General features: G+C 36.9%; 1 protein-coding gene across 4 annotated transcripts in view; it reads left to right on the top strand.

Moving 5' to 3' along the window:
• The window catches only part of DNAJC13 (DnaJ heat shock protein family (Hsp40) member C13), a 119,254-nt gene that overhangs the window by 94,855 nt on the left and 11,427 nt on the right, over positions 1–12,972 (top strand). For all 4 annotated transcript variants that reach the window (XR_008660503.2, XM_055295427.2, XM_055295426.2 and 1 more), the window contains 8 exons: positions 846–945; positions 2,688–2,762; positions 2,970–3,082; positions 8,373–8,542; positions 8,703–8,745; positions 9,084–9,257; positions 11,138–11,317; positions 11,668–11,808. Coding sequence is in view for 3 of the 4 variants with exons in the window: in XM_055295427.2 (XP_055151402.1) it covers positions 846–945; positions 2,688–2,762; positions 2,970–3,082; positions 8,373–8,542; positions 8,703–8,745; positions 9,084–9,257; positions 11,138–11,317; positions 11,668–11,808 (996 nt within the window). In the remaining variant the exon portion in view is untranslated. The remainder of the gene's footprint in view (positions 1–845; positions 946–2,687; positions 2,763–2,969; positions 3,083–8,372; positions 8,543–8,702; positions 8,746–9,083; positions 9,258–11,137; positions 11,318–11,667; positions 11,809–12,972) is intronic.

Below are 12,972 nucleotides of genomic sequence, written 5' to 3'. Positions count from 1 at the left end.
TAGATGTAGCCTTTTCTTCTGAGAGAAGCAAGAAGTCCCTAGTCACAAGTAGTTCTTTGCCCAGGCAACCCACACTTCCCAGGATTATTTCTGAGATCTTGCTCTTTGTAACACACACAGTTTATTGCAAAGAAGACCAAATGCAACCCTGCAGTAACAGGTATATAGATGGTTTATGAATAATTTGTGTAACATGTTCTTAGATAACATTTTGGCTTAAAACAGATTTTTAACAGAATAAAAAACTTTAAATTGGTCAAAAAGCTTAACAAGCCAAGTTATTTAAATTGAAAAACATGTTTTCCTACTTAATTCCTTCAAGCATCTTGTAACTTTTTATATAAATGTCATTAAATCTAGGATATGTTGCACTGAGATGCTGACCAATGATGTTTAGATGTATACTCTAAAAGATTTGAGTGGTCATCCTTTCTGAAAGAAAAACATACCTATTTCTTTATAATAGAAAAATAACCCCAGTCTGTTGTGCTGGGTACTGAAGACATTTGCTTTTTTCCTCTAAAAGTAAAAGAAAATCCCAGTAGTGAGAATCATTATTTTCCTAATCACCAGCCCCTACCCAAACTCTGTAATTGGAAAACACCGTAGTATATACCTTAGTTCTGGAGCATGTATATGTATAGGATTGAAGGCTTCTTAGAAACCTCAAGATATTATTTCCAAAGAGATTAATAAAGGCAATCTTTTAAAATTAAACACTTATCTAAAAACTAAATGTTTCGTCCCCCAAACATTTGTCTCACTTGTACAGTCTATATGACTTAATTTGAGTTAGGTTCAAAATTATTTCTGAAACTTTTACTATCCTGTTGATTAATTTTCAGGTTGTGAATATAGTGACATCTAACCAAGACTGTGTCAACAATATTGCTGAATCAATGGTTTTGTCCAGTTTATTGGCTCTTCTACATTCATTGCCATCAAGTATGTATACAGATGGAATTTTGGAAACCACAGCAAGATTAGCCCATGGAAGGGATTTGTTGCATATTTGATACAAAACCTCAAACAAATGTCATCTATGTTTAAAGTGTTCTTTACACTAGATTTGTCTTCCTAATAATGTTTTACATAGGTTATTGTCTTGCATTTCCCATGTCAAAAGTTAAAAATTGGGGGTGAGAGAGGTCCAAAACCAATGGAAAATAACCTGGGATTTTCCGTTTGTTGAGATCTACACATGGGTAATTGAGAATTAACTAATATTTCATGGTTTACTAAACATAAGTAATTTTGGATGATAGAAAACATGCTTAAGATACAGATGGCCTTGTATTCAGCTTAGTGTTCAAATCTGTGTACTTTGTCTTTTGCTGATTTGATATTAATAAGATAAAATACCAAGGTGGTTTAAAAAATATACCAACCTTATTTCCTGAACACAGCCTGCCCTAATCTATACAATTACCTAGTCTAATAGTTTGTAGTTGTGCTAAAACCGACCCTGAGATTGCTTTTCAAAGGCAGGAATATTGAGTTTGTAGGCAATTACAATATAACTCCAAACTCACCAGTAACCAGAATACATTGCTTAGTTGGCTTTGCCAATCCCTTTGAAGTCATGTTAATCTTGAATTCATGTCTGTCTACCTCCTTAAGAGAAGGAACCATGTCATTCATCTTATATACCAGTGGCTTGCTTATGTTTGGTGTTTATGTTTGGTAAATTGAGTTGAATTTCCATGGAAATTTTTTTTCTTCAATACATGATATGCTTGAAACAGGTCTTTAAAATGGCAGCTTTGTAAAGTCATTTGCAGATTGTTTTTTATCATACCTGCAACCTTAGTTGGTTTTCCTTTTTTCTTGGTTTTCAGTAGCTTTGTGAGACTTCAAACAATGTAAAACTAAACTGGTTGGTGAAGTAAAGGATGTTATGGAACTCATAATTTTTGAAAGTATAACTTTATACTTATATACTCCAGTCAATATTTTAATCTTACAGGGAAAATAGCTGGCATTCAGATATTTTAGCCTACTCTCTATCATTCAGATTTCAGACTAAATTATCTTACACTGTTTGCTAAGGTACATTGTTACTGTTCTTGTTTTCATCTCAGCCTAATACTTTGCAGCCTCTACCTTATTTGCCAACACTTTATTCCTTTGGCAACCTGTCATTCCCATTTGACTCTAGAAGAGTTAAGTCCAGTAACCTATACTTGCATATAGTATGGTAGTGACTGGGTGAGAGACACATAGGCTTTGTCCAGAAGGATGGAATTATATCTTAGAATGCAACCCGGTCTTACAACTGCTGCTTCCCACTTTTTCTCTCAAGACAGTGGCACCAGGTAAAAATCTTAGATGCCTGATTAGAGTGTCCTCTGGGTATCAGGAAATTAGAAGATTTTTGGATGGGCAGTGCACAATGAGGTAGGAAGACAGGGTTTTATAGTGGTTATGAGTATGGACTTTGGAGTCAGACCTACATTCAAAACTCAACTATACCACTTATTAGCTGTGAGACCTTGGGCAGGTTAAACTGGGTGTCAGCTTCCTCACTCATAACATGGCCATGAAAATACCTGTCTCACTGGTTATTATGAAGATTAAATATGACATCCTGTGTAGAACATCTAGTTAAGTGCCTGGCACAGAGCTGGTGCCAAGTAAATATAAGCTAACCTGATGATGCATTCCTTGAAATGTCTTTTACTCTGCAGGTCGTCAGCTTGTTCTGGAAACTCTTTATGCTTTGACATCGAGTACAAAAATAATCAAAGAAGCAATGGCAAAGGGTAATGTATAGAGTGCTTTCTTAGCTAGTCATGCGCAATATAATGAAGCTTATTTTGAGCTGCATTTTACAGCCTGGTAAACTAGAAGAATGCTTTGGAATGTTTACAGTTTTTAAAAACTACATTGAGTTGAAATATGGTTGAAAATGAATTCTGATTAGAAAAGTCAAATTCTTTATAAGCACTAATTCTCTTTTTCCTTCATAGGTGCTTTGATCTATTTACTGGATATGTTCTGCAATTCAACACATCCACAGGTTCGAGCCCAAACAGCAGAACTTTTTGCCAAAATGACAGCAGATAAACTAATAGGTCCAAAGGTAGGCACAAAATAAGTTCTTGAAAGGAAATTAATTATTAAAGCATTGTTACTTTGATACTGATTTCAAGAAGTTTACTGAAATCTGAGATGGTGAGGATAAGGAAATGATGTGATGTGAAAGTTGGAAAATTGACATTCTGGGAATTGTTCCTATATATTACTGTTTGAGAAACACTAGAGTCAGGGCAGGCTGTACTGGAATTGAAAAGTCTTAAGAGAATGTTTGGATTATGATGATAAACTGTTCATCTCCCTCGAAGACAGAACAAAAAGTATATCAAGACTATGACAGAAGATAGGTTAGACTTTGACACTACAAGGATTGGCCTTTGGAAATAGCTAGTGAAGGAGATGGTGGTTTGTGTCTTTTACATTCCACACCTGAATTATTAAGGACATGCCACCCTCAGCAGTGAATTCATATATAGGGACGTGAGTGTAACACCACCTCTGGCTTCCAACTCTGCAGGGAGATCTTTTATTCCAAATCTGGAGATAACCAGATGATCTCTGTATCCATGGTCCGGTTTGGAGAGCAGGAACCTGTTAAAACAATAGTTCTGAACAGAATTTCATTCAGGTGCAAGTGGTATCAATATCCCTTTATTTTGTTACTAAGTCAGTTTCACAAGTAGTACTCACTGAAGAATCCTCTGTGCCTGCCCACAAAGCAGCACCTTAGTCATAGGGAGAACCATGACATAGGAAGAAACATTCAGTCATAGGGAGAACTGAATCAGAGTTTGATTCATTAGATCTAGGGTGGGGCCCAGGAGTCTCCATTCTTAACATGCTTCCAAAGTGATTCTTTTGAAGCCTATTAGGACTGATATTTAGGGATCATTATTCAAGCAAGTCCACAAAGGCACTTTGGGTAAGCAGGAGGCTAAGGTCCCCTACCTCTATCTAAAGCCAGGGTGGCTTCCTTTGTACACATTGTGTCTCCATGTAAAGTTCAGTTTGGAAAAAAGAAGTCCAAGGCTAATTAAACACTTTTACATTAATAAAACAAATTAGATTCAGTTGTTTTCTTGCTCGATCTCTCAGTCTAGGTATTGAGAATCTGTCATAGGACCTGAAACAGTTTTACTTTAGTAATAAGTTAATAGTCTTCAGCAGGGTTGATGAGACAAGCAAGATTACATTTGGAAGCCTACAGGAGGGTCTATAAAATAGTTAATATTGAATTTCCTTAAAGCTAGAGCTAGGTAGCACATAACTGTAATATCTAATATTAGTTATTTTATTTATTTATTTATTTTTTTGATTTGGAGTCTCGCTCTGTCGCCCAGGCTGGAGTGCAGTGGCACAATCTCGGCTCACTGCAAGCTCCGCCTCCCGGGTTCACGCCATTCTCCTGCCTCAGCCTCCCGAGTAGCTGGGACTACAGGCGCCCGCCACCATGCCCAGCTAATTTTTTGTATTTTTAGTAGAGACGGGGTTTCACCGTGTTAGCCAGGATAGTCTCAATCTCCTGACCTCATGATCCACCCGCCTCTGCCTCCCAAAGTGCTGGGATTACAGGCGTGAGCCACTGCGCCCGGCCGACATGTGTTTTTATTAGGAGTGGAATTTCTGGGTCATATGGTAACATTATATTAAACCTTTTGAGGAATTGTCAGATTGTCTTCCAAAGTGGCTCTACCATTTTACATTCCCCTAGCAATGTATTTATCATCTTCTTCTCTAACACCTGTTGTATCTTTTATTACAACCATCCTAGTAGGTATGATGTGTTATATCATGGTTTCGATCTGCATTTCCCTGGTGGCTAATGTTTTCATGTGCTTATTGGCCATTTGTACAACTTTTTAAGAGAAATGTTTATTTACATCCTTCACTAATTTTTAAATTGAGATTATTTATATTTTTATCACTGAGTTGTAATTGTTATGTTTTAGATACTAGTCCCTTATTATAGATGTGATTTTCAAGTATTTTTTCACATTTCCCTGATTGTTTCTCCACTTCCTTGGTGGTGCCCTTTGAAGCACAAAAATTTTTAATTTTGAGGAGATCCAGTTTATTTTTTGTTTGGCTTGTTCTTTTGATGTCATATCTAAGAAACCATTGCCTAATCCAAGGTTACAAAGATTTATGGCTATGTTTTCTCCTCAGTTTTATAGTATTAGCTCTTAGGTTTATGTTTTTGATCCATTTGAGTTAATTTTTATCCATGGTGTGAGATAGGGGTGGGTCAGTAAACTTTTTCTATAAAGGGCTTCATGCTGCTGACGAAGACATACCCGACACTGGGCAATTTACAAAAGAAAGAGGTTTATTGGACTTACATCTCCACGTGGCTGGGGAGGCCTCACAATCATGGTGGAAGGTGAAAGGCATGTCTCACATGGCAGCAGATGAGAGAGGAGAAACTGTGCAGGGAAACCTCCCTTTTTAAAACCATCAGATCCCTTGAGACTTACTATCATGAGAACAGAACAGCACGAGAAAGACCTGCCCCTGTGATTCAGTTACCTCTCACCGCGTGCCTCCCACAACATGTGGAAATTCAAGATGACATTTGGGTGGTGACACAGCCAAACCATATCAAAGGACCATATAGTCAATATTCTATCCTTTGTGGAGCATGTGATCTCTGTTACAAATATTGAGTTCTTCTGTTGTGACAGGAAAATAGCCATGGACAGTAAATGAACAAATGGATGTGGCTGTGTTCAAACAAAACTTTATATCAAAAATAGATGGCAGGCCAGATGTGACCCCTTGTTTACCAGCCCCTGTTCTAGAATAGCTGAGTAACCTGAACATAACTGAAGATTTATGGTCACAGTATTTGCCTTATGTAAGTTTTTTGCTCAAATGTTTAATAGTATACACACCAGTGAGTAATAAACTTAAGTAGTTCTTAGCATTTGAAATGCTTTAAACATCCTGGTAAACTTTGCTTTAATACTGCTTTTTACAGATGATAGACTTGGGTCATTCATTAAATTGAATTAAATTAGAATACTAAACAAGCATTCTCAGAAATCCGATAGGAAGAGACTTTTGATTTTGTACAGCTGGTCAAATAATGTGCCTTTTTTAAAAGTATCAGATGACAGGTTAGATTAAATAAATTTAGAAATGAAAGGACTCAAGACAGTTATCCTAAATACAATTAAAGTTTGCTTTCATATCAATTTATAAGACTCATAAATATAGCTCTTAAATAAGACATTTGAAATTCACCCAACTGGTCAATAGATGATTTCTGTAGCAGTCACTTACAAATGCAGCTTATTACAAGCATATAGTTCACTTCTAGGAAGGTTATTACTTCAAATTTAGTTTGCTTGCCATAAAAATTTCAATTTTTGTTTCAAGCTGCAAAATATTTTAAAATAGGTTAGTTATTAGAAGTTCTTTTAAATACTGGTCTATAATGAAATCTGTTAAGACATATCAGATATTTCTGCCCTAAAATTTATGTGGAATGATTACAACAGTGATTCTTATTAGACAGCTAAGTATATTTCAGAAGACGATTTTGTTAAAAACCTTAAACACAACAGTCAGGTACAGTGACTCATGCCTGTAATCCCAGCTATTCAGGAGGCTGAGGCAGGAGGATTGCTTAAGGCCAGGAGTTCAAGACCAACCTGGGTGAGGTAGAGAGACCCCATCTCTTAAAAACAAACAAACAAAAAAAAAAGCTTAGAAGTTAGCCAAGCATAGTTAGCTACTAACCATCTTAGCTACTCAGGAGGCTAAGTAGGGAGGATTACTTAAGCCCAGGTGTTCGAGGTTGCAGTGAGCTATGATCACACCACTGGACACCAGCCTGGTGACAGAGTGAGACCCTGTCCAAAAAAAAAAAAAAAAGATAAAAAGCAACAATAAGCAGTTGTATTAAAGGTGAAGTAATTGGCCAGATATAGCAAGATGGCAGCATAACGTTCTGAGCAAAACGCTTGCTTTATGAATCACAGATCACTGACTTAATGACTCTGAGTAACTTGTCTGTCTTTAGCTCCACAGTGAAAAAATTGAAATAAATGGCCTTTAAATCCCACTCTGACTTTTAGGTGCTTCTTTGACATGTACTTCTCTGGTCTTTGTGAGAATGAATTACTAGGGGCAGATATACCACAGTGAGCAGGTCAAGCATTGTTCTTATACTCAGGGAGCTCATGACCAAGAAGAAGGACATACTTAATCACTTTGTCTACCTTCTCTTGTCCTCTGTAGAGTTTAATTATATTTCAGCACAATACTCTCATCATATTTAGGGAATATAGGAAGAAATAAGCCTGTGAAACCTTGTTGAGTTTACCTTGATGGTATTACTTAATATATAACAAATGCCCTTCCATGGGAACCCCAGGAGAAATTGCTTTTTTCTTCCAGAAACAGTTGGGTGTCTCTGAAGCAACTGACATGATTTTATTTTGTGGGTGTTCTGTTATGTAACTGAAATTTAGTTCATTGGCTGCTAGGAAATTCAAAGCTAAATTTGTAGTATATCTCTGGCAGTTATGGAGCTTTTTATGTTTCTTTCGCGTACTGACTTCATGTTAGTCTTCATTTATTCAAGTATTTAAGCATCTGTTATGTGCCAGGGGCTGAGAATACAAGCAGTGAGTAAGAAAGATCGGGCCTAGAGGGTTTCCGTAAGATAAGATTTGAGCCCAGAATTTGACATGGAGAAGAGATAAACGTGATGATCTGAAGGAAAAACACTTTCCCAACCCTCATTTTTCCCTTTGCCCCAAGCCTCACATGAATTTTCATTTTGTCTGTATGTATATGCTAGATGTATTTTTTAAAAGCTGCTTTTTAAATCCTTTCTGGAAAAAGACACAGTATAACATAAAACATGCAGCAAAATAAATGTGCTAGAAAATACTTGTAAGACAGAGGTAGAATGAGAAAAATTAGTTTGTGCGGGCAGGGGCTGTAAGAGAGAGTTGGAAGGGACAGGCCTGGCTAAGGGCATTCTGCATATGTAAGGCAAGACCTACAAGGTGTGCTCTGGGAACTTTACCATACTAGTGATAGTGAGGCAGGGGGTGAAAATGAAACTTTTTTTGGTCACCATGGCAGAACAGAAAAAATGAAATTTGATAGGTAAGTAGGATCAGGTCGTACTGAGTCTTATTTAAAGGTACCTTTGCATAAACCGAGGATTATCTTTTTCACTCCAGAACTTTTAGGTAATGGTTATGGCCCACATAAGTCATAACACAAATTATACTGATATTCTATCTTATTAGCAAAATACAAACAAAATATTGAGGTGTTTCCAATAGGTGTCTTTTTCATTCTCAAACCTCCTCCTACAGGTTCGAATTACGTTAATGAAATTTCTACCAAGCGTTTTCATGGATGCTATGAGAGACAATCCTGAAGCTGCTGTACATATTTTTGAAGGAACTCATGAAAATCCTGAGTTAATTTGGAATGATAATTCCAGAGATAAAGTGTCCACAACAGTTAGGGAAATGATGCTAGAGTAAGTAAAAACAAAGGTAATAATTTATAGCCTTTAAATAAAATCACTGGGAAGGGCAAACATTTCTTTCTATGCCCATCACCTCTAAAACTTATGCTAAAGGTTAATGAAAATGTATTTTGTGACTGAAGTTTGGTATCCATCCCTTTTTTTTCCCCAGGCACTTTAAAAATCAGCAGGACAACCCTGAGGCAAACTGGAAGGTAAAATATACTTTTATTTTACATCTTATTTTCTGTTGATTTTAGTTGTTTTCACTTTCTACTGAGTCAGTTTAATGCTGACCTATAACTACTTTGTCATCAAGACTCTTGGGTATTCCCCTGGAAAATAAGGCTTCAAACATAAAAATTGGAATACTTACTTTCGAAGTTAGAGCACCCTTTCTGAACTTTATTAAGAAAAAATAAAACTCATAATTTGATTATATTAATGGCTATTTGTGGACTGGTTAACATTATAAACAATTCTTTAATATGGTGTGCATTTCTGGCTTCAAGATTATTAAGTGACTTGACTGTGGTTCTTTCTCTATTTAAAGTTGCCTGAAGATTTTGCTGTGGTGTTTGGAGAAGCAGAGGGTGAACTTGCTGTTGGAGGAGTCTTCTTGAGGATCTTTATTGCACAGCCAGCCTGGGTTCTAAGAAAGCCTAGAGAATTTCTTATTGCACTGTTAGAAAAATTAACTGAGCTCCTAGAGAAGAACAATCCTCATGTAAGCTTCAGTCAAAAGCAAAACATTTCAAAGACTTGGCTAACTAGACTGGTGGTGTTTCTCTTACAACCTTATTCACAAAGACCATGAATTAGGAATTGGCCAGCTCTTTCAATATAGCAGCCACATTTAAACTCACATGTGCCCCTCGATCATTTTTTTGCCATGTTCAAAAGTGAAGCTCTTTAGTATGTTTATGAACCAAAGTTAGAGATACCTATATTGAGAGGATGTTATTTCTAACAATTACAGAAGCCCTAAAAGAAGGTTTTTACTGTCCATCTCTAATGAATATGTAATTTTAAGGAGAAACCTGTGTGTTCAGTGTTCCTCTGAGTGTGTTCTGCTTGGGCATGTGCTGCACTCTACTTTGTGTATATGGCAGAGATAACCCTAGTCAAAGAAATTGACAGAAGAGTAGTAACTATGTGGTTGAATCCTGTCTCTGTGGCTGAGGCTGCCAGGGAAGCAGGAGTGAGTGAAAATGTAGCTTTGGTCTTGGGTTTGGCAACCCAAATACCCCGATAGTATATAAGATTTTGTCTTTCAAAGTCTTTGTTTTCAGAAGTTTTAAGATTGTGTTGAGATTGAAGACAACTGACCTATATGATTGTTGTTTAAACAGGCTGGCTACAGAATAAGGTGATTAAGAGCCTGGGTGGTGTTATTTGATGGTCCCAGCCATACCACTGACCAGGTCTGTGACCTTGGGCAGTACCTCATGACTCTGCCTCAGTTGCTGCATTTATAGAATAGTCATAGCACCTGCCTCTGAGGCAGAGGTTCTAATGAGTTAATATATATATATAGAATGCTTAACATAATGTCTGGCACATTTCAAGTGCTTAGAAATTATTAGTTACTATCATTAGCTTAGTAAAACATGATTAGCTTGCCGAGTATTTACTAGTGCTCCTTTGCATAGTCATATTCCTCTAATAGGATTTCTACTACATACATAGGTTGCTTGGAAAATGCAGTCCTCAAAAGCTAAAACTTAGGGAAAGCACATAGCAGTTTCCTCCTATATCACCTTTCTTTTTGGACACATTCCAATTTTAATGTTAATTTAAGATGCATTTTATTATGGTTCTGGATGTGTGCATCTGGTGGTATAAGCTGAAGGTCTTTCCAATCCGTTATCCACAATAGAAAGTGCTTAGTGGGAGCCAGACGTGTTAAATAGTGGGATTTTTAATGAAACTGGGAAAAACATTTCACTAGTTCTGCATTCTCCTGGATTATTGTTCTGACACTAACATACCTGCAACATGGTCTAAAAATTTCTAGTAATATCATTTGGGACATGATCTCTTAAACCTGCAATAGAGGCCGGGCGTGGTGGCTCATGCCTGTAATCCCAGCACTTTGGGAGGCCAAGGTGGGCAGGTCACCTGAGGTCAGGAGTTCGAGACCAGCCTCAACATGGAGAAACCCCGTCTCTAGTAAAAAAATACAAAATTAGCCGGGCGTGGTGGTGCATACCTGTAATCCCAGCTACTTGGGAGGCTGAGGCAGGAGAATTGCTTGAACCTGGGAGGCGGAGGTTGCGGTGAGCCGAGATTGTGCCATTGCACTCCAGCCTGGGCAACAAGAGCGAAACTCCATCTCAAAAAAAACCTGCAATAGAAATTAGGTATACCTAACCAAGTGAAATCCTGCTTAGATTAAAATAGCACATTCTTAAAGTCCTTTAGATTCATGCCTTTTATGAAAGAAAATGGGAAGTTCGTTGTTCTCTTAGGATTCGTGAATCTGTTTTCAAGTATCAGCACTTGGAACTTTTGAATCCCTAGTTTTGAACACCAAATACATTACCTTGGATATTTAGGACTGTATGAGTATTTTATAGTTGATTTATTTTTGTTTTACACCTGCAGGGAGAAACTCTGGAAACATTGACAATGGCAACAGTGTGTCTCTTCAGCGCACAACCTCAGCTGGCAGATCAGGTCCCACCATTGGGCCATCTTCCCAAAGTTATCCAGGCAATGAATCATAGGAACAATGCCATTCCTAAGAGTGCCATTCGGGTTATCCATGCCTTGTCTGAAAATGAGGTATTGATGAATACACTTAGTAGCTTATAAGCTCCAGAATTTATCTATGCTCCCTTCTTGACGGATGTAAGTTGTAGTATTATATAAATCCCCTTTCTGCCATGTGTCTTTTTGCATACAAACCACATGGTATTTTATTAGTTTTGGGTTTATCAGAACTGGTATTTATCAAATCAGTTTTGATAAATACCAGTTTGGATGATATAACTAATAGAATAAATTTGGTTCAGTTCATTGTTAAACTGAAAGTAAGGGATTCTTTTTTACTTATTTACTTATTTTGTTATGGTATTTACCATGTTATATAAATATTGCCAGTCTACAAGTAACCTTCTCTTTTGGGCACTTAGCTGTGTGTTCGAGCCATGGCATCTTTAGAGACCATTGGCCCACTGATGAATGGAATGAAAAAGCGAGCAGATACTGTTGGTCTAGCCTGTGAAGCAATTAATCGAATGTTTCAGAAGGAGCAGAGTGAATTAGTAGCACAAGTAAGTGACTTTCTAGATTTAGCACTATTTTAGGAAAGCAAACATACTAAATAGATTTTTACCTATTTGGTACTGATTTGGTTTCCTTGACTTAAGGTTGGTGAGAGTTAACTTGTGAGTTTGTATATACACAATTTTATATTTTATATATACATATACAGTAGTGTGTATAATACGTGTGTATATGTGTATGTATATGTACATGTATGTGTATGTACACACAGAAAAATGGGGCCAGCTGCCAACAGTCTTACCAACTTGAGAGTACTTTTATGGTGTATAAAATTTAAATTTTGGCTATCCATTGTACAATTAGCTTAATAGCTTGCTTAGCTTGATTTGTAAAATGTGCTTCATCCTCTTTGGAAAAATTCATTCTGTTTATTTATTCCTTTGTTTCTTAAGTCATGTTTAAGAAACATGCCAAGATACTGCCTTTTTCAAAGAGACTATCCACCTAATGAAAACTGGACTTGGTGAATATCCATGTAGACAGATGTTGAAGGAACAAAAAAGATGCAATAAATTTAAAAACTTACAAAAGCGATCTAAAATGTAACTCAAAGAGCAAATACCACATTATCTGACTTGTAAATCGAGTCTAAAACAATCAAACTCATAGAAGCAGAGAGTAGAATGGTGATTACTAGAGGCTGGGGTTGGGGAGAATGGGAAAATGCTGGTCAAAAAGTACAAAGTTTCTGTTAGGAAGAATAAGGCTTTTAAGATCTATTGTGCATTATGTTGACTATAGTTAATAATACATTGTATATTTCAAAATTGGTAAGAGTAAATTTTAAATGTTTCCACAAAAAAATAAGTATTTGTAATGGTAGATATGCTGATTAGCTTGCTTTAATTATTCTGCATTGTATGCATGTGTCATAACATCACTTTACTTCCCATAAAAAAAAGTAAATAGAATTCTGAAATATAACTGAGCCATTCTTCATCTTAAAAACCATTCAGTGGTTTCTCATTACCTGCCAGATGACTAAGTGACATCTGGAATCCTTAGCCAGAATACAAGGCCCTGCATCTTTATTATCTGGGCTTCCCAGTCTCCTAGCCCCTCAGCCTTACCCACTGGACCCTCACTGAGGCAAGTAGAGCTGTTGGAGATATTGGATGCTCTGAGGTTCAGACTTATGATTGGCTTGAGGA

Source organism: Symphalangus syndactylus, chromosome 10 (assembly GCF_028878055.3).
Source record: "Symphalangus syndactylus isolate Jambi chromosome 10, NHGRI_mSymSyn1-v2.1_pri, whole genome shotgun sequence".
Classification (NCBI taxonomy): Eukaryota; Metazoa; Chordata; class Mammalia; order Primates; family Hylobatidae; genus Symphalangus; species Symphalangus syndactylus.
The sequence above is the reverse complement of the archived record's forward strand: the minus strand, read 5'-3'. Positions and strand labels throughout refer to the sequence as shown.